At 32.3% G+C, this 27,466-nt stretch overlaps 2 protein-coding genes across 7 annotated transcripts in view; one reads left to right on the top strand and one right to left on the bottom strand.

Annotated features, from left to right (window-relative positions):
* Nucleotides 1-307: 307 nt before the first annotated feature.
* LOC143229681 (aldo-keto reductase family 1 member A1-like) lies at nucleotides 308-8,662 on the top strand. Its single transcript, XM_076462369.1, has 5 exons — nucleotides 308-418; nucleotides 592-759; nucleotides 4,280-4,396; nucleotides 5,664-5,747; nucleotides 8,489-8,662. The coding sequence occupies exons 1-5, from the start codon at nucleotides 344-346 to the stop codon at nucleotides 8,660-8,662; spliced, it is 618 nt and encodes a 205-aa protein (XP_076318484.1). The 5' UTR covers nucleotides 308-343.
* Nucleotides 8,663-8,794: 132 nt separating this feature from the next.
* LOC143229683 (uncharacterized) overlaps nucleotides 8,795-27,466 on the bottom strand; it is a 43,467-nt gene continuing 24,795 nt past the window's right edge. Inside the window, exons 1-4 of one of the 6 annotated variants that reach the window (XM_076462376.1) lie at nucleotides 24,413-24,637; nucleotides 23,244-23,488; nucleotides 19,219-19,324; nucleotides 8,795-10,365 (exon numbers count right to left, since the gene is read on the bottom strand). In XM_076462376.1, coding sequence (XP_076318491.1) covers nucleotides 9,403-10,077 — 675 coding nt within the window. In that variant the 5' untranslated portion in view covers nucleotides 10,078-10,365; nucleotides 19,219-19,324; nucleotides 23,244-23,488; nucleotides 24,413-24,637 and the 3' untranslated portion in view covers nucleotides 8,795-9,402. Of the gene's footprint in view, nucleotides 10,366-19,218; nucleotides 19,325-23,228; nucleotides 23,489-23,630; nucleotides 23,844-23,890; nucleotides 24,378-24,412; nucleotides 24,638-27,466 lie in introns of those variants that run through there. The other 5 variants (XM_076462375.1, XM_076462377.1, XM_076462373.1 and 2 more) reach the window with 5 other exon arrangements.

Below are 27,466 nucleotides of genomic sequence, written 5' to 3'. Positions count from 1 at the left end.
TCAAGTAAACAAGGAGCCTAATTATAGTTGTTCATCATCTGCTGAGTCTAATGTTCATGGCTACTATTATATATCAGGTTAACCTAGCACTATCAGATTCAACAGCTATCAGTAATAAAAAGTTTTATGTTATACCCAATAGAGCACTTTCTTTAATGGATGGTAATGACTAGCTGCCGTTCCTCTAGTCTTACACTCAAGAAACAAACAAAACAAAAAATGATTAAGTTACGCATACGAGATAAATGACGCAGCAGTTATCTCTATTCATGGCCATATATAAAACAAGTGTAAGAAGATACGACGTGGTAGTTTTTCATTGCATGTGAGCGAATCGTGTAAAATGGCATCGTTTCCACACTATGTTAAACTTAATAACGGAGCTCACATGCCCATTATTGGCTTGGGTACATGGCAGGTGATCATGTATTTGTAATTATACTTGTAGAAAATAAATTTGGATAGTATTTTGTTTTTATCTAGTGTATTCTAATGTTCTTTAATACAACTGGTAGAAAAGAACCCGCATGATTGTCGAGTAATATGTATACAGTTATAAAATGTTTCTAATATTGTTTTCTTAATTGTTAGGCTAAAGCTGGTGAATTAGAAGCAGCAGTTGAAATCGCGATTGAATATGGATATCGTCATATTGACACTGCTTGGGCCTACACGAACGAAAAAGATATTGGAAATGCTTTAAAAAAAGTATTTGATGCTGGGAAGTTGAAACGAGAAGACATTTTCGTTGTGTCTAAGGTAAAGTTAATATTATCCTCTTATTTCGTTTAGTTTCACAGAGTTCGTGTTCTAGAAAAATAAATAAATACACTAGTTTATCTACAATATTTTATCGTAAGCTTTGTTTTTCGTATTTTGAAAGTGATACTAATACATGCTTGTTAAGTGTATTTATTTTAATTTATTTATAAAGAAAGGGTTGATGTTCTTTGCTAACCAATTAACTGATATCAAACACTAATTGCGCCCGGCATGGCCAGGTGGATAAGGTGATTCACCCGTAATCTGAGGGTCTCGGGTTTGAATCACCGTTACACCAAACGGGAACGCCCTCTTAGCTGTGGGATGTTATAAATTTACGTTAGTAAAAGAGTTGGCACTGGGTGGTGATGAATGGCTACCTTTCCTCTAGTCTTACACCGCAATATTTGGGACGGCTAGCACAAATAGTCCTCGTGTAGCTTTGCGCGAAATTAAAATACAAACAAACAGTAACATGGAATGTAACATCAGTTAATATATTACACTGTTTAGTATTTTGTAAGCTTTATTTAAAAAGAATTAGCTTTGATGTTTTATAGAGGGAGCTAATTATGAATTAATCGTAAATTTCAAAGTGTATACAGACATAAAAGCACGATATAAAGATGAATAATCGTTGATTAACTATGTGAGTTTAATGTGAAAACATTATTCAATGATAGTGCTGTTTAGTTACTCAATCTGTTATGTGTTTGTTTATTTATCAAAGTAAATCAAATTAGTAGATTAACCAGTAGTTTGTTTGTTTGTTTGTAACTAAAAATAAAGCTACACAGTGGGCAATCTGTGCTGTGCTCACCTCAAATATCGAAACATGGTTACTAGCTTTAAATCCATTGACATGCCACTGGAGGTGGAGGGGCTTTACCATCAGCCTCTGAATTTTTTAAATAAAACCATATTTGTCAATTTTGTCTTAAAAATATAGTGAAGATAAATATAGTCTGTAGCAAACGTTAACGAAGGAATAAGTTCATTTGTTATCATTAAATAAACTGGATTTTGCATTATTTTTACCAAATAATCTAAAACATTATGCTCAAAGATAAAATAAGATACAACCCCAATGCAACAAGTGGGATTATTTTGGTTAAACTAAAATAGGACTGTGATTGAAATTTAAGATGGCAATCCGATGCATGTCTAAATCAGAACTTTAATGGAAGTGACTGCACAAAATGAAGATAAAAAAGATAGCAGTAGAAAATTTAAAGGTGAAGAAAAAATTAATAAAAAATTAAAAGATCAAAAGGTAAGAAATAACTTAAGAGAGAAAGTAAAGGAAAGATGTAATATTTCAAGAATGATTTAGAGAAAAGTTCCTATTGAAACTAAGATCAGTGAATATGTCCATAGAGATTAAATAAGGGTTGCGAATAAAAAATCTATTCTGTGCAGAAAGACTATAACAGCATGGTGAACAAAGTAGAAAATAACATCAATGACGTATTTGAATGACGAACTGGTGAATGCAAAAATCAAACCAGTTACTCCTATTTCTGTAGCTGTCCAATCAGATATGGAATAGGAGAACATATTTGATCTATCAGTATTTATGTTTAACATGCTACTACAGGATCTTCCTGGCCTACTCTAGTGCTGTCAGTAACAGATACTTTCACAAAACTTAGCTTGCTATTTCAACTTCATTGCCCAGTCGAGAAACCACCAGATTATAGTAGAAAAGTAACATAAGAGACATGTCAGGCTCAGCTAAAAATAATTTTTAGAAGGATTTCAAGGAATCATAGCAAACAAGCTATTCATCTTTCTGCCCATTTAAAATGCTCATCTTCAACATTAAGTATTTTTACAGCTGAGAACTAAGGAATCTATAAAACATTGGAAGCTTTCTTATCTAACAGGTTTGGAGTGACAATCCTGTAGAAGGTATCAAAAGTAAAGTTCCAGAATATCGTATGAAGGAAATATGAGCGTTTATGTAATATTCGGAAAGGCTCGACCAGTTATCGTTCTTGGAAGTTCCACATGTTTTGACAGATTTGTTGGAGTGTGATCAACTGATAGGTGTCATTAGAGATGTGAATAGGAAAAGTAGGTGTACATCATTAATGAAAGCTCTCAGGTGGCAATGTAACTTGAATTAATTTCTGTTGCAGATAAACAACTAAATACATCATATATGTGTTTGTGTGTGTTTTCTTATAGCAAAGCCACATCGGGCTATCTGCTCAGCCCAACGAAAGGAATCGAATCCCTGATTTTAGCGTTGTAAATCCGGAGACATACCGCTGTACTCTCCGGGGGCGATACATCATATAACATATAAAGTAATCATATCGAGCACTATTGGTATATCAGCTTTCACTCGTGATAGTTTGGAAAACTTATAGTTTTAGAAAAATATTTCGCGTGTCTGTAGGCTTACTAGTATAATATTTTATGGTATATTGAATGAATGTAATCGTGGTTTGGTAATGAAAGGTAAGAATATGCATCCAGATATAAAGGAAGGAGGGAGTGATGCCAAGAGTACGTGAAATTAAAGTTCCAAAAAGATAACAGTTGCCTTTACTGTAAGAAACGTTTCCATACGTCATGATACATTGTAACTGACGTAGTGACTACTGACTTCTTGTGGAGACATAGCTGCAAAGTTATGATAGCTCCAAGTATCTTCACAGTTGTTGCTAGGAAATCCATGTGCACTACAAAGCAATTATCTCAATAGAGGATGAACAAGAAGTGAGAAAGAGAGCAGTCTTTATATCACCAAGAAGTGAAATAATAATACCAGGAGTTATTAGAAATAAATCTGCATCAAGTAATTGCGATAAACTGGAATGGAACACTGGCATATACTAAATAATTAATGGTTAGATGGGCTTTCATGGATTTGAAGAATAGAAAAATTATAGATGAATTCAGGTGTGAAAGACTTAAACCAGCTGAAAAGTGAAAAGTCGCTTGGTATTACCTCTGATAAGATTGGATTTCATCAAAGTGACATAGAGTGGCTAAATATTTCATATTGCAAGATAGAGCAATTTTCAAAGCTAGATAGACGTTGGGAAGGATTATACATCTGAGAAGAATCAGTAATATGGTTTACGGAATTTACTCTTATATTCAGTAACTCTATAAAACCTAATCAATTTGGATGTATATCTTGGAGCTCCAGTTTAAATGCTTTTGTGAGCTTAGACCTTCAGCAGGAGGCAAAGTGTATTTAGCTAAAAAAAATGTTTCAAAATATAAATTGTTTTTTTTTATAATTTTGGAATCCAAAATGATGGAGGGATTCTTCCACCGTGTCACTAAACCGTTTTTAATATTTCAAGAGTTGGTGGACGATTCTGTCACATACAGCCACTCTGATGTAATGGTCAAGTGTAAAATTCTCCCAGTATAGCTTCGTAGGACATAACATTACAATAAGTTGCTCTCAGCATTAGTTTAAACATGTCAATTTTGGCAGCATTTTGTTCTTTTCTTCTAACTTAATCATGATATAGATACTTCTGTATAATTCCAGCTGCCAAATGGAGGGCATCATCGAGATAAAGTTCTTCACTATCTTCAAGAGTCGTTAGATGATCTTCAATTGAGTTATGTCGACTTGTATCTGGTACATTTTCCTCTCAGTGTTGTGGTGAGTTTCTAAAAACGTGAACTGTTCTTTCGGTACAAAGATGAAAGATGTTGACATTCAGTAAATACATTTTATTAACTTAATACATCCTGAATTATTGTACACTTTAATTAATAATCTCATATAAGAGGCTTTGTTACATACAGTTGTTGTAAATGTTTTGAAAGTTTAATTTTTATAAAGAGCACAAAGTTTTCAACACTTTATTAAATTTCATTATTTCAAGTCTCATAGAAGGAGTATAACATTGTCTGAAGATGATCCTTTACGAATAATCTATATAGATCTATATGGATCTCGTGTGCAAATGGATGCGCATAAGAAACTGAATCTCCAAAATACAGCAGCTACAATTCATGAGTTGAATTTTTTTTGCCTATCGTACCATTCTATTCTTTGAAATTATTTTTAACAACAGTGACTTTTGTTTCCATTTGATATTTTTGACGTTAATAACAGTTATTTGTTATGTAAGAAGTCTTAGCTCATTGGATTCTTTTCTAGTAACACAGATATTTTCACCGGCCTTATTTATTTGTTCCTGTTCCCTCTCTACATTTGTGTATTAATTTGTAGTATACATGTTAAATGTTTTAATTTGACAAAAAATATTTTTTTCTATCTTATCAGTGAAAAAGATTGGCGTTCATGAAAATAAAATAGTGATATTCCATCTGTCCAGTCTTTTCATAACTCTTACTTTCTATTTATGATAAGTGTGTCAGTTCAATTTATATACCATACAGAAAAATAAAAATGTGTAATTTAAAGAGTTTACTTTGTCATAAAAATATAAATATAAAAAAATTGTTTTTTTTACATTTGAATTTATCATTTTAAAGTGTTTATATCTATTTGTGAGTGTTTTTTTAACTATAATGTTTTTTGTGAATTGTGATAGTTTGTCTTCGATTCTTATTTTGGAAAAAAAAAATCCTTAAAATTCTGAACAAACATCACTAGAGTGTCCTGACTCATGACCACAGCTGAACATATTTCAGTTTATGACAGGGAGCAATGAAAATTTTGCTTCTTACTTTAAGTAGTTATTCTTAGGGATTTATACTCGTATAAATAGGATGAGAGTTTATAGGAAAGCCATTTGGTTATTTTCTTTAAGGTCAAAGATTGCATACAACTTTTAAAGAAAGTATCATATAGTTGTAGAAAGTCTGAAATTGAGTGTTTGATTAAATGTGGTAAACAGTCATTTTTTTGCTTCAAGATATGTTGAAATACTGATCACAATATTGCGTTACTTTCTTAGCCAACAGACGGTGATGCATCATTCCCAAGGAAAGATGGAAAGCCAGTTATAGACTATGAGGCAGACTTGGTGGACACTTGGAAAGTGAGAAAGAGTAGTGGCATATTAGATATTATTAGTGTATACTTTAAATATTATCCACAATGTTTTATTTACAGATTTGTTTGTTTATTTGTAATGAAGCATGAAAATACACAATGGGATATCTGTGCTTTGTTCACCACGGGGATCAAAACTCGGTTTTTAGCACTGTGTGGGGAAGCGTAGAAATATGGGAAAGGTGCACTGAATAACAAGGGATTCTTCAATATATTTATAACAAAGTAGTTCTGACCTTGAATAGCTGGGTTGTCACAAATGAAGTAAAGAAACAGTACACAAAATAACAAAAAATGAACAGTTTTTTAATAGTCACGTGAACTCAGTGTTCATGCGTTTAGCTGTTTGGAGATATGTAATCTTTATCAAACCACTGACAATTTCTATCACACTGTTTATGTTTTAAAATACTTACTTCGAAGGGAACATCAAACTTATTCTGAGTAATTATAGCTCTCATTCTGCTGAAGGACATCATGTCTACATCCTTGCACAATGTGTAATATTACAGACCTCTTCTGTGGTCAGAGCAGGTGTTACTTCGACAGAATGACCGAGAAAGCTAGGAAGAAATCAACCACAGGATTTTTTTGACTACTTGTTACGTGAAAATTGCACACAAATGGAATAAATGATACATTTCAGATAATACTATATTAAAAACAACAACACAGAAAACCCATGGTATGTTTTTCTAAAGTGCTATATTAACACAATTTTAAAATTTCAAAATCCATTTATATACCATTTTGGTTTTTCTTCTTCAAAAGCAGGTTATCTGATTTTGTCACATAATTTCCTGACAAAAAATGTCTATTAAATTTTATTTTATAATAACACTGACTTTTAACGAGTTATGGAGATAATAATTTATAGGTTAAAATGATGATGAAATAGAAAATTATAATCTGTCTTTAAAGTTACAGGCTAATTTTCGGTAGGCTATAGGATTAAAACACATTTGGAGTTGAATTGTTTTCTATTTACGTTTTGTTCCACTTTAACTCATGATCTTAATGGATTAAAAGGTCTAAACATTAATTTTTAAAGAAATTGTTTGTTTGTTTTTTTAAATTTTGCACAAAGCAACTCGAGGGCTATCTGTGCTAGCCGTATATAATTTAGCAGTGTAAGACCAGAGGGAAGGCAGCTAGTCATCACTACCCACCGCCAACTCTTGGGCTACTCTTTTACCAACGAATAGTGGAATTGACCGTCACATTATAATGCCTCCACGGCTGAAAGGGCGAGCATGTTTGGCGCGATGGGGATGCGAACCCGCGACCCTCAGACCCTAGAGAATATAATAAATATTTTTTTTAGAAATAAGCTGTAATTGAAAGTAACATTGAACAAAAGCTGAATGCTCTTCCAAAAAGTATTTGACATTTACATTATTAGATTCCATTCGGTGGATTCAGCAGATACCTCGATGTGGATTTGCTGTAAGAAAACATCTACAAACAAAATTTCACATTAATTTTAATAAAATGAAATTTAAAAGTAATATTTTTATGTTGTATGAAAAGTCGCATGTGAGATCGTTAAGAAGTCTTGCATAAAAAAATTTTGCCATGTTTGTCCTTTTATTTCGATATTTCCTCTTTATGTATTTTCTGCTCACTCAAAGAAAACAGAAGAACATTTAAGGTGCTTTGTACAGCTCACATTAATCATAATGTTGTAGCATAACGATAAAATAAACATTATATAAATAGATGTAGTTTTCAGTTAATGATATAGCAACAAAAAATGAAGTTTGGTGTTGCATTGTACATTTTTTTTCATAACTGGAGATTTGAACGAATATTATGAAAATCAGATGAAAACATGCCTAACCACCTAGATCAGTGTGGAACATTTGTTCTTTAGGTGTATGTGACATGTACTGTAATAAAAAAATGAGACAGTTTCCTTTTATAACTTTGAATATTAGAAAGAAAAAAATGTTTATGTTTTGACATGAGAATTTTTTACATCTGGAAACATTTTGAATCTAAATGTCAGACTGAGTTCTTTATGTAATATTTTTCAACTTTCTATTTACCACTTTGTTATATCAGTTTCAGGAAATTTCATCTTTTTTCAGTAATTCTGAATTAGAACAAACTGAAATAATAAGTTTGAAATTAAGCGCGAAGTAACACAATGGGATATCTGTGCTGAAATATTAATACTAGGCTTCATAAAAGAGGTGGAATTTATGTTAGATGCATAATATTTTAAAATGTTTATTCACATCGTGACGGATGTTTATAAATGAATACAATAACAAACATTAAATGAAAGAACAGGATACAGCCAGAAAATAATAAAGAAATATATATAAAACTTAATCTCACATGATTTATCATTTGTCACTGAGATATAAAGGTACAGAGAATTATTCTATACGAAACTTAAATTTATTCTATTGATTTATCTTATTGAACGATTTAGCAACACCAGTACTGCACACTCTTGAAATTACAACATACATATATAACAACTGTGTGAATAAAATAAGTTTCAAAACGCCATAACATAAAAGTGTCTAATACTGATCTGTTTGTTAATTCTCATCTTGTAAGAAGTTATAATATATCCATACACAAGATTAACTGCAGGTACTCAGTGTTGATAAATAATAAGAAAAACATACATTATTTGTACTTTAAGTAGCTATGTAAAAAAATATATTAGTGTAAGAGTCGTATAGACGTTCACAAACGTGTCTGTTGTTACAGGGAATGGAAGATGCTGTAGATGCAGGAATGACCAAGGCAATTGGATTATCTAATTTCAACAGTGAACAGATTAAACGAATCTATGAAAATGCGAGGATTAAACCAGCCAATTTACAGGTACTTTTACCGATACAACATATATATAAACAACATAACAACCTCTTTGAGGCCTGAAAAATAATCAGGGTGCTCAGAAACTATTGGTTTTTTTTCGACCCGAAATGAAAATTTCTTATTTGGGTGCTTGATGAGGTAGTAGGCTAACGGTTGATATGATGGTATCTTGACGAAGTTTCAAGTGTATAACAAAACATTTATTGTTTATGAATTAAAAACACACACCTGTCAGTTTAAACAACTTTTGTTCTTCTAAGCCTCTTGTGTGGAGTGTGATCTTTTTTTTTTATACCCCAGCAGTAGTCTGCCAACATGCCAGGGTTCCATTTTCCTTTAAATCGTCGTTCCATCACTAAAATATCCTGATGGAATCTCTCGCCATGTTCATCACTCACATCAACAAGATTTTCCGCAAAAAAAATCCAAATGAGAGTGGAGCACATGAACTTTTAGAGACATGTTACATCCAATATCATGATAATGACTCAGCAGACCATTCACAACTTGCACATAGTCTTCTGAACGATGGTTCCCCAGGAAGTTATCACAAACGTTCTTGAATGATTCAAAGGCAAGATTCTCTTTTCTCTTGAGATGTGTGATGAAGGTGTCATCAAGTACAATTTTTCGAATTTGGGGACCTATGAAGATACCTTCTTTAATTTTAGCTTGACTCAGGGAAGGGAACTTCTCTGCAAGATATGCAAATGTGGAGGATTCCTTGTCCAAGGCTTTCACAAATTGCTTAAACAAACAAAGTTTAATATGCAAAGGTGGTAAAAGAATTCTATCACTTTTCACAAGTGGTTTGTGCATGATGTTGTGTTTTCCTTGCTCAATTTCTTCTCGGATCGGCCAGTCCTTGCGTACATAATGTTCAGTTCTTGCTCTGGAGTTCCATAAGCACAGGAAGTAGCAAAATTATAGCCAAGCTGAAGGCCAGTAAACATGGCCACAACCTTGAAATCTGCACAAATATGCCAGTTATGGTCATCATACTGTATGCTTGTTAGAATTGCTTTCAGATTTTCATATGATTCTTTCATGGTTGTGCTATAAGCTATGGGAACAGAAGGCAGAGTATTACTATTGTGTAGCAGAACAGCTTTGATGCTGTCCTTGGATGCATCTATGCAAAGTCGCCAGTTGGTGTTATCATATGACATTTTCAGTTGCTTACAAAGTTCAGTGATGTCATTACAAAAGCATAAGTCTTCCTTCATGGTGAATAATGCAAGCAGATCCTCTGTACGTTTCCTGTACAGTGTTATCTTCACTCCTTTCTCAAGAAGATTACGTTCTTGAAGCCTTGATGCCAGAAACTCACTTTTGTCTTTGATTAAATAGAGATCCCTGCACAAGTCATTTAGAGCCTCTTGAGAAAATGGTATTGGTTTATTCTCGCTTTCTGGATGATTGGGCTCCACATATTCACCACTGGAATGTTCATCTGCACTGCTGGAACTCTGCATTTCTTGATCTGGAGGTTTGGGCACAGGTAAATTTTCTGAGTGCTCTACTGGGCGTATTGCTGATTGCAAATTTGGGTAAACAATGTGTTTCTTTTTCTTTGCTGTAGTACTTGTCCTTACTTGTCCTGGTCTCCTAAGTCACAAACGAAGTACGCCTTGTACATTTTCTTGATACGGCGTGTAGTACTGCGCTTTTCTTTAGCAAAAGTTAATTCCCCACACATGCAACAGAATCTGTTTGGATCATTTTTGCACTGTCTTGCACTCATTGTTGAAAACAAATAAGATCTTAAAGAAAAAAATAAACAACATTAAACACAAGCTTTGAAGTATAAAATATTAAGTGATAAACTCAAATAAATATAAGCACATAATAATAAACCAGAAAATATGATTTTAAACTATACTGTGCTATTAATCATATCACATTGTAGGTGTTACTAAGATTGGTCTCCAGCCCCGGGTTGAAAACCATTTTAGAATGCGTTGGAGAATTTTATTTAATAATAATGACAAAAAAAAGTATACAGTGACAAATATGCAAAAGCATGCCTAATTCAACAAAAAGAAGGCCAGAAATGGATTTCCCATGTCATTTTGCATATAAAAATGGCCACAGGTCTCTTGTACTTTTTTGAGTGTTGCACAGTGTTATTGACCCGTCATATTTTCCTTCAGCTTGAGAAACTATTTCCTAAAGTGTCTTTCTTTGTAAACATTATGATGTGATACACAGGGATCATATAACCTTGCAAAATATTTTCGAACGTTGAGGAACAGAAAAGAAATCCTATTTTCTCTTAGAGTTGAGCTTTACACATAAGAAACCTCTTGAAATAGTGATGCGCAACATTACACCGTTTTACCAACGATGACCGAAGAAGGTGGATACATTGTTCGCTCCTCTACATAAAAAAATGTTCTCAACCTATACCAGCCGTTTTTACATATATATTTAACTCTTATCACTTATGCGGCCCGGGATGGCCGAGCGCGTTAAGGCATGCGATCGTAATCTGAGCATCGCGGGTTCGCATCCGAGTCGCGCTAAAAATGCTCGCCCTCCCAGCCGTAAGGGCGTTATAATGTTACGGTCAATCCCACTTTTCGTTGGTAAAAGAGTAGTCCAAGAGTTGGCGGTGGGTGGTGATGACTACCTGCCTTCCCTCAAGTCTTACACTGCTAAATTAGGGACGGCTAGCACAGTAGCTTTGTGCGAAATTCGAAAACAAACAATTATCACTAATGCATAAACGAATCACTCGATAAAGAAGAGAATAAGTACTAATAATAAAGAGGAAAACTTACAGCAGTTGTTAGGAAAATACGATATGTTATTCACCCAACTCAGTAATGTCGATTACGGAAATTCAAAACTTATGACTCTCTTATTCAGTGAATTATAGAAATCGTCGAAAAAACAGGATAACCTGTTTTTGTAAAACATTAGAATGAAACTCTGGTTCGTTAGCTGATTTAATAATCTAACTGTACAGATGTTTCTGAAGAGGGGCATCCAGGTTTCACTGACTTGATTTATGTTAAGTTGAGTTTATGTGTTATGAATTAAATAAATGTAAAGTTCTTTTGTCCCATGTCTGGCTTATATCCCATTCTTTTGGTGTTATTACTTCTTGTCATATTCTTTTCTTTCCAAACATTAAAAGTTATTGCAGATAAATTGGTACAAAGTTTGTCTTTCTGTTTCCTCAATGAGTCATATTTTCTATTAGAAATGAGAAAGTATCTCTGTAAGTAATTAATCCTCAATTCTGGATGTACGAGAAGAATGAGAACAAGTGGTCAGGGGAAAGATGTCATCAAAGATAAAGACGTGAGAATTCTAAAAGATATCACCAGAGGACGCGATTTTAGGCCATTTTCACTGTTATCATTTTCTCATAGTCCCACATATCGCTTGGATGACTACGTAGTAGTATCACTTGGTAAAGTTCAAAACATCACTCAATAATGATGCATTAATTAATTCGTTATAAATAGGACTTTTAACACTAATCAGTTATAACTAAATCATTAATGAAAAAAGACTCGTAGTAATAATTCAATAATAATTAAATTTTCATTAACAAAGATATATAACATTAATTAATTAATACATTTATAATTAATTTGTCATAAAACACTTATTACCATTAAATTAATTACTTTTCCTTATCATTTAAATAGTCCTGAAAGAACAATATCTCAATCAAAACTCAATCAATTAATGTTTAAATGACTATTTTACTTTTCACCATATACTATTATATACTGTACCAGAAACCTATCAGAGTGTTTCAATCTTCCCAAAATAAGGTGAAAGTTTTATCCTACTTACACGTGTGACAATTACAATATATGTATAAAATCTTTTATTAAAATAGAAGTCAATTATAATACACTGTCGCTGTCTGTCTGTTTACAACATATTGAAAATAGATTGTTCACTTTAGAAACTAAATATGTAGTCATACATATCACTGAAATACACTCTTTATATTTAATTAAACTGTACGTTTTAAAACGTAATTATCAATGATGAAACATTGCCGCTATCTGTGTAAGCTCATTATGTTGTCGCACGAAACACTAACTGTATCTTATCAATAACTGACGGGTTAGCGTACGATTATGGCATACTGTACTCAACATACAGCAAGTTATCGGACTGTATTAGTGGCTTAAAACAAATTTTGTTTACAAAATCAAAGGTCAGTTATACTTAAATATGTAAAATTTCATTATCATTTGAATTATATCATGTTTTGAAACATTGTTGCTATATGTTTGATAAATATTTCAAATAACTGACAATGGTCAGTTTTGATCTATCTAACAGCAGCGATAAACCATGTGTTGTGAATGAGGCTGGTATGTTTATTAAAATATTATCTGAAAGTTGACTTTTAAACGTTCTTCTGTACTTTATTTTAATTAAAATTTTAATACACATACCACACGTCTTTTGAATACATTTTTACTTCAAGTGGGTTTCTCGTCATCATAACTACTTACAGTCATATTAAAACATATTTTACTGTTTTACAAATTATTTATCTGGTTTTTCCCCACTTCTATGTCTGATTGCAAAAGAAACTCATTAGTTAGGAATGTCCGAAATCGGTATTACTGTGTGGAGTTGATAACGTACCGAATTTCCATCAAGAATATCTAGGCTCGAACCTCTGCTAAGAACAATACACAGAATAGCTCTTTAGAGATCTTTCCTGATCACTATATCCGACTACTGACCAAAACGTATGAAAAGAATAAGTTATAAACTGATTAACAGTGACAAAAAAATTAAAAAGTTGTTTTAAGTCATCGTATTGGACATAACATAAAAAGAACATTGATTTTTATTCGCAACAGCTTGTGCCATAAGTATGAAAATATTCTTAATATTTTACTCTCATTACAAGAAGAATAAACTGAAAGTTGTTTTATCCCCGTAAGGAACTGAACTTGAGTTGTTATTTTTACATATGGTTTGTCTTAACAAATAACGTATCATCAAAAACGTTATTAGCTCTCAGTAGAGATAATGACGACTGGTCCATAACGTCACTTCTAATGCTTAAAAAATTTATAACAAACAATAATTTCTGTCACATGTTTGTGACGAATGGGCAACTTGCTTCATGTCCACTGTAGGGAACCATCCTTGAAATTTAGAGTAAAACTCTAATATAATGTGGCATTTTTGCGTGTAATATTGAAAGACGCAATTCTGGAAGCTTAAGTACCGAATGAGAAAAAAAAAGTTATTTATGAAGGTTTAAAATATCAAGTCCATCACATGTATAATAAGCATTAAAACCGTAATAGGTAATAAACGAGTAACATTGTTTTTAATCATTTAAAAATACCAGGTTATTCACTAATTTTCAAACAGACTTCAATTGACTGAAGCTGACATTTGTAAAAGCTCACGCACTTTTCACTTGACAGTTTTAAATATCTACATTTTGATTATCCTCTAAATACGTGAGTTTGGCATTTAAACTAGCATGACTCACATGTAACAAACGGTAAAGTTTCCAGCGTATAGAACTGTAAATAAACTAATACAATAATCGACTCACAAACCGAATATTTCACCTAGTGAAATGGTTAACAATCTATGAGCCGAGATGGTTTTACAGTAGGAAATCGAATTCAGAGTTTTAGGATTGTAAGTTCGTAAAGGTACCGCTGATCTTCTGGGAGATGTATAAAAGTGAGTAAGAATCACAACATAACACCTTACAAAATTAATAACGTAAAACATCATAAACACCTTCTCATGCTCGTCATCTCACCCGTGGGGACGTTATAATGTACGGTTAATCCCACTATTCGTTGGTAAAAGAGTAGCCCAAGAGTTGGCGGTGGGTAGTGATGACTATCTGCCTTCCCTCTTGTCTTACACTGCTATATTAAGAACGGCTAGCTCAGATAGCCCTCGTGTAGCTTTGTGCAAAATTCAAAACAAACAAACAAACGTATTTGAAAAGATGTGCACGCAGGTAAAGCTGAATATTCACTTTTGATATTACAAGTCCGTAGACTTACCATTGTCCAACCAGGGAATAATTTCGGAAACAAGAAAACATTCTATCTCTAGAAAATTCCAATAACACACATAAAAGAATAATTAAAAATAATGGTACTAATGCTGAAAATAAATAATTGTACAAACTTAAATATCTGAAACTGAGTGCAATTTTATTTTGTATTTACGGTAAAACTACTGAGGATATCTGCTGCCATTACTAAGATTGAACTGTTGACCAGTGGTAAGATCAGCACTCTCCTGCCAACCACTGTGCACGCTAAGAAATTGACTTTCCACAGATTAATTAAAGAGACGGAAATATTTTATGGTATCACATGGATTCCAACCAAATATATATATATAAATTATCCATGAACAGAGCAGAATCAGTGCTTGCTCCTTCTAATGGAAAACAACAAATACAAGAGGCTTTTAGGTAGAATAATTTTAATTAACAGGGTTAAGGTATTTATTCAGAAGTAACTGTTTCGGGATATTAACTTGTTTAGGAATGTGCGTGTTTTCTTATAGTGAAGCCACATCGGGCCATCTGCTGAGCCCAACAAGGGGGAACGAAGCATTGTAAACCCGAAGACTTGCCTTTGTACTAGCTGGGTAGGGTTGTCTACAAATAAAGTAAGCTTACTTGTTTATTTATTCTAGTTTTATATACAAATTAATTTACCAATTTTACACCTTTTTCTCTTCTTCAGTCACAATGTTTTCATTGTTTAGATTTGTAGAATTATTTCTAATTAGGTAAAGTGTACCTGAGAGTACTTCATCTAGTTCAGGTATTTAGGTAAAGTGTACCTGGGAGTACTTCATCTAGTTCAGGTACTTAGGTAAAGTGTACCTGGGAGTACTTCATCTAATTCAGGTATTTAGGTAAAGTGTACCTGAGAGTACTTCATCTAGTTCAGGTATTTAGATAAAGTGTAACTGAGAGTACTTCATCTAGTTCAGATATTTAGGTAAAGTGTACCTGAGAGTACTTCATCTAGTTCAGGTATTTAGGTAAAGTGTACCTGAGAGTACTTCATCTAGTTCAGGTATTTAGGTAAAGTGTACCTGAGAGTACTTCATCTAGTTCAGGTATTTAGGTAAAGTGTACCTGAGAGTACTTCATCTAGTTCAGGTATTTAGGTAAAGTGTAACTGAGAGTACTTCATCTAGTTCAGGTATTTAGGTAAAGTGTACCTGAGAGTACTTCATCTAGTTCAGGTATTTAGGTAAAGTGTACCTGAGAGTACTTCATCTAGTTCAGGTATTTTGGTAAAGTGTACCTGAGAGTACTTCATCTAGTTCAGGTATTTAGGTAAAGTGTACCTGAGAGTACTTCATCTAGTTCAGGTATTTAGGTAAAGTGTACCTGAGAGTACTTTATTTAGTTTAGGTATTTAGGTAAAGTGTACCTGAGAGTACTTCATCTAGTTCAGGTATTTAGGTAAAGTGTACCTGAGAGTACTTGATCTGGTTCAAGTATTTAGGTAAAGTGTACCTGATAGTACTTCATCTAGTTCAGGTATTTAGGTAAAGTGTACCTGAGAGTACTTCATCTAGTTCAGGTATTTAGGTTAAGTGTACCTGATAGTTCTGGTGATGTAAAAAACTATTATTTGAGGAAAAAACATCCATAAATGTAAGTTTATTGAAGTAACACTTAACATTAAGTTGAAAAAAATGGTTTTACGGGTGCAAAATTTGTTTCTGATTTGGTAAAGAAAGGTCAAAACATGTCTTCAGAGATGAATAAAGAAGGTACAGAGACAAAGAATACGTGAACATGTACCAGATAATTAAAATGATGCTGTTTTTAAAGACATTTAATTAGAGAAACAAAGATATAATAATTTATATAGTTACACTTCTGACGCTAATCTGAAGGGTTAGAAATGCCCACTGTAGAATTGTAGGACATATCAATAAGAAGTATTGTCTCCACATAACATTACCATTTAGGTAACAGCACGTTACGTTTCCGTGACTTTTCTATTTAATTCCAGCTGTTATATGGAGGGAATCATTGAGATAAAGTGCTTCACTACCTTCAACAGTCGCTAAATGACCTTCAACTGAGTTATGTCGACTTGAATTTGGTACATTCCGCTTTCGGTGTCTTGGTTTCTTAAAACGTAAACAGTTGTTTTGCTAAAATTTTTAAAGTTTTAGAGTTTTTGTATTTTAGCATGATTATGTGGAATACTAATTTTATTGTACGAAAAACTGTACAATTTACATGTGGCATAATGTTAAAAACTTTAGCGTTATTGTGCTAAGTATTTGTTTTTTTTATGATGTAAAAACGATACAAACTTTAAAGGTTTTTCCCTACATTACACTGAAAACACGTTTTAAAACTTCATTCACCTGATGTTTTGTAACTCTTAGATAAAGATACAATTTTTTCAGCATTTCATTAAGTTTCATCATTAAACAAATATCATAATATGATATCACCTGAACATGGTATTCTAAAAATATTATAGGTGAAGTTCACATGTAACGAGATGTCTCTATGAACTTCGTAATACAAATTAATACAATAGTCATTCTTGATTTTGATGAAACTGATTGTTTCTTTCGACTAAAAATGCTAGCTTCGTGAATTGTTTAACACGTCTATTATTTGTTATTTAAATAATGTTTCTAAATACTGTATTCTGTTTCTACTTCACATTTTTTGAAATTCGTACTAATATTTTATTAACACAAAAATAGTAGCTCATTGGATAATTTTAACAAAACTGTTTCTTGAAACTCTGTTATTTCTATTAGACCGTGTTTCCAACTAACATCTTATTTGTTATGTACAAGTTTATTGAAAGGTTTTTGTAGTAACATAGCTATGTTCACCAGCCTTATTTATTAGTTTCAGTTCCCTCTCGACAGCTGTGGATTAGCGGCCGGCATGGCCAGGAGGTTAAGGCACTCGACTCGTAATATGAGGGTTGCAGGTTCGAATCCTCCATCGCACCAAATATGCTCGCCCTTTCAGTCTTGGGGGTGTTATAATGTGACAATCGACCTCATTAATCGTGGGTAAAAAAGTAACCCAAGAGCTGGCTGTGGGTGGTGATGGCTAGCTGTATTCTCTCTAGTCTTACACTAATAAATTATTGACGGCTAACGCAGATAGACCTCGTGTGGCTTTGCGCGAAATTCGAAAACAAACAACCTGTGGATAAATTTGTTGTTTATAAGCTAAATGTTTTAATAAAGAAAAGTATTTTTGTTTATTTGTCTTAGTGACAAATGTTGATGTTTATGAATATAAAATATTGATATTCCTTATGTTCAGTAATCTGATGACTCTTATTTCCTATCTTTGAATATTAGTAGTAATCGTATTTCGATACCCGTAGTCGGCAAAGTACAGATATCCCTTTGTGCTTAATAACAAAACAAAACAATAACCTGTATAGGATACAAAAGTTCTTAAAGAATGTCAGTTTCATTTATACTAAAACATTGTAAATATAAAAATTGCAACCTTAAGAGTTTACGTTCTCTTAGAAGAATAAAAAAAATCTTAATTTTACATTTACATTGAACATTTTAAAGATATGTCGAAAGTGTTTCTATCGATCCGTGAGCGACTTTCAAATCATAGCATTTGAAATCATAAAAATTGCAATAGTATGTTCTATATTCTTATACTGGGAATAAATCCTTAAAATTATGAACCAGGTTGCCCTTAAGCCGTCGAGTGCAAACTATTAACATATGCAAGGCATTACTTATGTACAGAGCTGAAAATATTCCAGTTTTTATCATGGTTGTGGTGAGTTTTGTTTCCCCTCACATTAAGTAATTAGTTAAAGGAATTTATATTTATGTAAATGTTGTAAAATTTTACAGGAAGGTCACTTATTTGTTTTAAGGTCAAGTTAAATTATTTCTATAGTTTCATTTATGATACAACGTTTAAGCCAAACATCATGTATTTGGACAAAGTCTCAAACTGAACTTTAATTAGTGAAATATGTATGAGAACGTAGCTGTATTTTTTTTTCAATTTCAAACTATAGCATTACATTGAAATACTGAAGTGGTTATTGTGTTGCTTTCTCAGCCAAAAAATGGTAATGCGTAATTACTAATCAAAGATGAAAAGCTGGGTTTAGACTATATGTCAGCCTTTCTGTACACTTGGAAGATGAGAAAGAATAGTGGCGTATTAAATAATAATTAGCGTGTACTTACAGTGCACAAATAAATTATCACAAGCAAAGCCGTTTGATGTGATTTTTGGCTGCACTAAAATTAGTTTTGTGAACAAATTATCTCATTATTTGATATCTCCAGAAAAATTAAATATAGATATTTGTTTTATGTACGTGAATTATTGATTAATGCAATTATGTTTTTATTTTAAAACATTTGATGAAACTTTTCAGTTTTCCACAAGCATTAAAAGAAAATTGCTTAATTTTATTATATCCTTAAAATTTTCAAAGCAAACAATTATATGAAAGCATTTATAACAAGAAGTTAGTTCTTGCAAATTAGGCAAATATTACAGGAAATAGATGTTCACAGTTACTTATTTTAGCAAATATTTTTCAGAAAATCCAGAAATACAACTTTAAAAATACTCATACCCATAGATTCTACATCGTATCTCATGACGGTTGGTACGGGTATCAACACTTTTCTTGATAAGCGGAGAACAACGTTTCGAACTTCCAAGGTTATCTTCAGGTTAACCTGAAAGAAAAAAGTTCTTACAATAATTTTTTTTCCAACAATGTACAAAAATAAGCTAATTCATTTCCTAATTCTAGTAAAAGCTAGAAAATTCCGGATTTTATGCTAGTATTAAAAGTGAGTGAAGCATAGCATGATTACTCATGTCAATGTGATAAAAAACTAAAGAGTTATCCAAATGTCTTTTGTAAAATGTCATAAGAATGAAGAACAATACAGAAATATTTCCAAGTATTTCCAGTTTTAACTTTTGCTTCTGCTATCAAGAAGCGCAAAACTCATTGTACTATCACAACTTTCTCTGTATCAAGTTTGTTTGTTTTTTTTAATTTTGTGCAAAGCTTACGTAAAGAATATCTGCTCTAGCCGTTAAAAGCTTAGTTTCTATACACGGCAGAAAGGATTCCAGTAAACTGGCCAATAACCTGAAGCCCTTAAATACAAAATTTAGTTTAAGTTGCAACTGTGTGATCTAACAAAATGATGATCCAAAGCATGCATCAAAATCTACTTAAGAATGGTTAATAATAATATAAGCAAGAGTCTGGTAAGACCTAATCACAGTTCCAACTTAAATTTGATATAAATTCGTTGTTATTACTTGAAAGAGGCTGTACATAAGAGAATTACTCGGAATGTAAATAAACTTGAACAATTTTGTGTTGATGAATTGTCAAATATTGAAAATTAATTCTATTAATATCTGAGTAAAAATATTTTAATCGTTAGAAGTGGTCGCTATTGCTAAAGGTCCTTTAAGTAGATATTAATTCTATTTTCCTTGTCAGAATATAAATGTGTTTGATTTAGAATGTTTAGAGTTGAACTAAATAATTGATGAACTGGAGTAGCTGGAGAAACGTACTTCTAAGAACATCTGTCTCATTCGCTAAGATAACACTTTATTTTTAAAAACACATTTTCTCAAAATTATAAATTTAGTTGGGATAAATACACTTTTGAATGACAAATGTATAAACAGGTAGTCATTCTTGTTTTTCTTGAACAGTAATGCAGACTTACAAACCTATTAAAAGATCCTTGTATTCAAATCATTGCTGTAAGGCACCATAAAACTCCAGTTTAAGTAAACCTTAATATCAACTTTAATTCTAAGGATGAAGGTCTCATTTTTGAACTAATACTTTAACAATCGAATAAATATCAAAATATAAGTTAAACAGTCAGTTACATATTTTTAAGTAGCCTTGTGATATTATTTCTATATAACAATACCATCAAGGGATCTGATTTGTAACTAATACAGTTATCGAAGTGGTTAGGGATTGTTTTTCATTAATAGATTGCCTTATAAAACTTTCTGTGTTTTCGTTATGGACCATTCTTCATCATTAGATTACCCTATAAGTATGTCTTTGTATTCGTTATAAATACATATAAGCAATTTCTTTCAATTTTCTAATGTAATGTTATCACTATGTACAATTTTTTGTAAGTGAAAACAAACATAAGAAGCTTACGCATCTTATACACAGCTTGACCATGCCTGTCACATAAGTAGTCACACAGATGAAATTAAAGAAAAGCATGTTAAGTAAGATCATTAACTGTTAACCAAAAGTTATATTAAGACATTTAAATTTTTTTCTTTACATTAAGTCTTTCTTCGCTTTCTAGATTTATATTCAAGTCTTAGTAGTTCAGAACAGTTACAAACATGGTTATGCTTATTAACTAGTTATTAAACCACATAATCATGTTACACTTTCCCTATAACAATGTTAAAGAACAACAAGAGATATTTTGGTTCATCTGAGTAGACCTATAGTTTCACTCGAAATTAAACAAAACGCTAAAAAATTCATAGCCTTATCATTCAAATAAATATTTAGCTTTCCTTTAAACTCTTTTAAAATTAACTGAATATACAACATCTAAAGGCAATGTATTCAAAAGTAAAGCTGTCGATAATGAAGATAACTCCTATCTTGCCAAAATGTATATTTGTGTCTAATAGTCTTACCATTCTCACCATTAAATACAGACAAATATCATGCACCAACACTATGAATTTCATAAATAGTCTTAAATACTTCAATCATACCATTTAAACTCTTCTTTTTCAAGAGAAAACAAGTTGAAAGAGTTAAGTTATCCAGTTGGAGTACACGAAAATTTATTTCAATAAATGTATAATTATGATCTATAAAGAATCACCAACAATATTAGAATAGTGCAGTTTGAGAAAGGGATGTCCTACTTTGCTAAAGATGTTTCATTTTAATATGTAGTTACAAAGACTGTGTTATCTGTCACAACCTAGGTTCCATGATGGAATCCAACCATCAACTGTTGATACCATATTTAGAAGGATAGCCTTCTGACACGGCCCTTGTTTTTATATGGGAGTATTATTCAGAATTCTAAAGCAGGTTTAAAAACATGTATTTTGTCTGTAGGTAAGCCAGAGTGAACTATGGATGTTATTTTATTACAAGCCACTATGATATATTGCCAAACTACAACAAATCATGTGCAGTTACCTTAATTATTATCAATGGCCCAAATCTGTAAAAACAACAAAAAACGCACATCATAATACTATCTCTATTATTCCTTACATTAGAGTGACATAGTATATCCATAGTGTTCATAAGTTAATATGCAACAAACTTCATTTCAATCACAGAAACACAACAATGTCATCTGTGTCACTTACAAACTAAGACATGCCCAATCAAAGCAAAAAATCACTAAATGTCTTATCGCTCTTTACGTGTGTTTTGTTTTGAATTTAGCGCAAAGCTACAGGAGGGCTATTTGCACAAGCCGTCCTTAATTTAGTCGTGTAAGACTAGAGGGAAGGTAGCTAGTTATCACCACCAACTCTTGGGCTACTCTTTTACCAATGAATAATGGGATTGACCGTCACATTATTACGCCCCACGGCTGAAAGGTTGAGTATGTTTGGAGTGATGGAGATTCGAACCCGCGACCCTCATATTACCAGTCGACGTCTTAACCCACCTGGTTATGACGGTTTCTTGTTGCTCCTCACTCTAATTCCGGCACAAAAAATTGATTTGAGTTCTAATCTTAAAAAATCTCAACATGTTTATTAAGAACACTAAGCAATGCAGTTTAAGCGGTGGGTGGTGATGCGTAGGTGTCCTCTCCTTACTGCTGAATTAGAGATGGCTAGAGTTAGTAACCCTCACGTAGTTTTTCGCGAAATGAAAAACAAACAAACTTTTATCGGATAATGTCTACTGTGCATTAACTAAAATCCTTTAATTAACCTCTGAAAAAGATCACACCACATTCGTGTACAGATATTTGTTGGTGTTTCCACTCTATTAATAATTCATGATCTTTCTTTTACACTTAAAATATTTTGAAATATTCACGAACATAATTGGCTTTAATATATTTGATTCCCTCCATATATTTAACGTGTATGTTCTGCTATTGCTGAATTTTTATTTTCTCACTTTTGTTTTTAAATATCGTTTCTGTAATTTTAAACAAAATGTAGATTAAGTTACGTCTTTCTAATATAAATACTTCCAGATTCACATTGACTTGTTATGCCTTTTCCGCTAACTGTATGTTATCTTTAATATTATCTTAAAATTGTTTTATCTTATTTACCGGTTTAAATATAGGGTAAACTATTTCTTGTTATTTTAAAAAAACAACAACTTTAAATAAACTAGTGTTAAACCTGTAACGTATTGTAAAACTCGAAGTTTTTTTCCAATGTTATAGTAACTAGGTTTTAAAATCATACTTTTTACTCACTATTACAACATTAGTAAATTTCTTAAATTTTCTACTCACAATATTCCATTTAAATCCCCTTTCCGTCAGTAAAAATTATTTGAGAGGTGTTTTCAAATTTATGGGGGGCATTAGAAGATAATACCTGTAGAGATGTACTCACGATTTTCATATGTACCTTTCTCTGATAGATCTTCCATCTCTTTAACGTAGTCACATCCATTCAGTTCTACACTCTGTCATTATCGCCAGTGGTCACCCTATCACTATCTTTCTAGATGGATGGCTATGTGAATCCGTTTTTGACTCTAACACTGAAGATATTCTGGAGATACTAATTGACCACTCTCTCACTAATGTATCAACAAATCTGATCACAGTTGACTTTAGGCTTGGATCGCCCAACCTTCTGTCGGTTTTTAGCTAACAATGCAAGACAATCTAAATTAGAAACATATATTAATACACAATAAAGAAAACTTAAAAGTAATGGTATTTCATATACTAAATAATATAACCAATACTAACAAAAGTAACAATAAATAGATAAGACTGTATACCTCACCGTGGAAACATATGAACACTATACTGTTGACTTAGAGGCAGATATCTTTCCAATTGTAATAATACTCTTCACTTCTTATCATATTTTAACTAAAGAGACTCATTAAGCCACTCCTTCTGTATAAAAGCAGAAGCACTCGAGTCGTATCTGTGATGAACATATATTTTGCAGTTAAAAATATTCCTGTGTGTAGCGGTAATGTTCACACACTACAAACAAAATTAATGTTTATGAATATTAAAAAAAATAAAAAATAATACCTGAAATGAATGTGATAGAATAATGATATTATATTTAATATCAAGAAAACAGAACACTAAACATAATATACTGTTGTATTTTATAACATCTTCGTCACATACGTGAAACCACATGGGTATATGACATTTAACAGTTGCTCGTGAAACTAGAATCTGGAAAACGAAAAATAACGAGCCAAATTTAGAAAATGTATCTAATTATTTATAATCCAAAATATAAAATATTACGTGAACCGTTTTGAAAAGTTTTAGCAAGAAAAATTAGTTATTTTGTAAATGAACAAAATACGCATGATATAAAAATTTAAAGTAGTTCTTGGCAAAATTTTGAGATGAGACAGTTTAGCTTGGCTACTTTAGCGGTAATTAGGCCTCGCTGCAAAACCTATTTTAAACTGAGGGTGTATTTGAAATATATGTTACTTAGTCACATGGAAATACACATAACTGTGTAACAACTAACGTAAAATTTAAAATATTAATTTATTCAACGTAAGCCATTTATATTACGAAATCCATTACGTTTAAATTAAGAATACGCTGAACGCACACTCAGCAAGAAGTGGTATTTTTTCTCATGGTTTTCTGGAAATAGATAAAATAATTCGAATGGACAGAAAAGAGGAGATAAAATTGAACCATGCAGTGTGAAGTTGTCGTAAAATCCGAGAATTTTAAATGTATATCTTTTGGATTTAGTTTACTGCCAAAGTGAAAAGACACGTGATAGCTAATAACCAAAGGAAATGGTGTTAGCGGAAAGATGATTTAAAATCTTAATCACTTCCTGGGTGTGTTTTCATTTTTTATTATTTCCGAAGAAGAGCTCTGATATTCTACACCCTTCCATGTTTCCATGTTACGGCGTGCGCTACGTTATTTTCATAAAGTAAATAGTCCAGATAGAGAAATAACTAAAGTTATTCTCTTATCATAGTACCACTTTTTCATTAGTAAAGTATAATGCTGTGCAATCGCAGTTTGTTGAAATAAAGTATATTCAGTTGTGGATTGCCTTCCAGTGTCACAGTGATATGTTTGCAGCATTTCAACGCTTGAAATCGGGTTTCGATACCCCTGGTGGGCAGAGCACAAATAGCCAATTGTGTATCTTCGTGCTTAACTTCAGAACAACAACAAGAACAAAACATTTAGAAAATGATATTTTTTAACTTTCTTCTGTGGACAAACTTGCTGCTCTATTTGTCCCTACTTGATCAGTCCGAGGTTGCACTTCTTAACTCCTTATTAAAAAATGATCTGATTTAGTCAGTTGTAATTTTCTAACGTATACAATTTCAGATAATTTTATTTCTAGTGTTTTAAAAGGTCTACCTTCATTCGATGAGGCTGCCATCCTAGTACAAAAATAATCTGAGTTTGTCAGTTGTAATGCTTTACATGCAAACAGCTTAATATAATTCTATTTCTAGTGTTTTACTAGACTTAACATCAAGTGCTGAGTTGGTTATTTGAATTCGTTCAGTGTTTGGAATCTTATTTGTAATATATTTGCAAGTAGTATTTGGTCTTTCTCTTTTCTATATTTACTTAGAACCAGTTTAAAGATTATTGTAAGAATTATTTGACTATTCATTCCTATTAAGTGCGTCTATCTATTTAATCCGTTTATTTCTTTCTCTTTTGCTGAGTTACTCAAATAATTTTATTCACTGCTTATTTCTTGCGCAGGATAATGACTGAACAAGTGTCAGGAGCTCTCTACCTGCCACTACATAATTTTTGAAGATTCTGACAAATATAAAGACGGTTCACAATTTTTCTGTATTCACAAAATACCATTCGTATCAATTTTTATCTTTTCGAATTTTCCATTGTTGTAAGTTCTTTATCAGAACAATAATTTTGTATGAAAGATTTTATTGTTTCTTTAACACGAATCGTGGATGATGATTGGTTTAATCTGCTGCTCTGTGGTATTTTACTCATTATGTCCACTTTCAAAAGCGCACAACATTAAATTACAGAACATCACAAGAAGTTCAAACTTTAGGAATTAGCTGCAAGAGTTTACATATTACTGTTATTCCATGATGTTTGTGTCTTATCAACTCCTAGAACTTCTAAAGCACTTGTACACCAATCTATTTGGTAACAAATAACATGCATCGCGTCACAACAAGTATTTGAGAACGACTTGACTATAACTTTGGCTATAAGCGTCTTGAAAGCTTTCCTTACGTGTATATAAAAAATAAACATTTTATGAATCATGTATATAAAAAATAAACACCTTATGAATCGGGTATGGCATGGTTAGGTGGTTAAGGCTCATAACCCGGCACTCGCGAGTTCGAATCCCTATCACATGAATCATATTTGCCTTTTCAGCCATGTGGTTGTTATAATGGGACGGTGATAAAAGAGTAGCTCAAGATCTGGGGTTGGTGCCTTCCTTCTTGTCTTACACTGCTAAAAGAGAGACGACTAACGAATATAGCTCTCACGAAATTCGAACCAATCCTTAAGAATTGTGTATATAAAATATAAGTACCTTATGAATCACTGGAAAACAAATCAAAACATGTCTGTTTCATTAACTTCAAAACTGAGCACAACAAATGATTCTCTTGAACATAGAGATTTAGACCGATCTTACCCTCGAGAGTTCTGATATGAGGGCATTGCTCCTCTTATCTTCAAGATAAAGTCCTTGTTTTTGAAGTGTTTGGCGGTTACAACGGTGCCAGTTGAGTGCTTTATTCAAGAAATCACTGTTAACTTTGAGATGAGCAGAACATACTTTTACATATCAAACAATCATTATCATCCGTTATCTAAAAGTTATGTCCAGAGTTTAATCCAAAGTTTTGCACTTTTTTATGCTCCCAAGGTTGAGAGTGGTTTTACTGGTAATCAAATGTATGTGTTTATTTTGAATATAGTTTGAAAAATAATAGCTCTTTGCTTTCCCTGTTCTCTACTTTTTTAAAAAATCCGTCTTTCATTTCAACAACAAATGATTATTGTGTTAAATTAGAAATAATAAAGTTGTTCAATTCAGTTAGTCTTAACATGTTACATTAGCTATAAATCTCTCTGAAACTCTCTCAGATGAATGATATGTTTCTTTCCTAGAATTACTTCCAGTACTTTCTGTTTTTTTAAAATTTCATAATCAATTGGCATCTCGCATTTACTTCAATCTTGCTGCAGAAACAAATCATTGCATTATCTTTAACTGAAAAGACGAGACATTAGTGTGACTGTTGCTAAACAAGGTTTCAACAAATGGTTGCATCCTGTGAAATGTTTAAATGTTTTACTTGTAACAGATCTTTTAGTACAAGTAGTGCTCTTACGTCGTTCCTGACATAAATTATTCACTGGAAAGGATATTTTTTTTAAACTTAAAGTAGTGTTGCGGCAATCATAGTTTAAGACAAGGTCTTAACTGTTGATTTTTTTACTATCAAGATATTCCTATTTTTCAAAGTTCAACGATTCTTCATCTGAAAACCCACTAGAGCACGTCTCAGATTCTTATGATCAACAATCCTATTTTCCTTGTTCTTCAGAAGCTTCCACACTCCTTCCCTGTATTAAAATTCTTCA

The sequence above is a fragment of the Tachypleus tridentatus genome, chromosome 10 (assembly GCF_004210375.1).
Source record: "Tachypleus tridentatus isolate NWPU-2018 chromosome 10, ASM421037v1, whole genome shotgun sequence".
NCBI lineage: Eukaryota > Metazoa > Arthropoda > Merostomata > Xiphosura > Limulidae > Tachypleus > Tachypleus tridentatus.
Note: the sequence above shows the minus strand (reverse complement) of the source record. Positions and strands in the feature narration are given on the sequence as shown.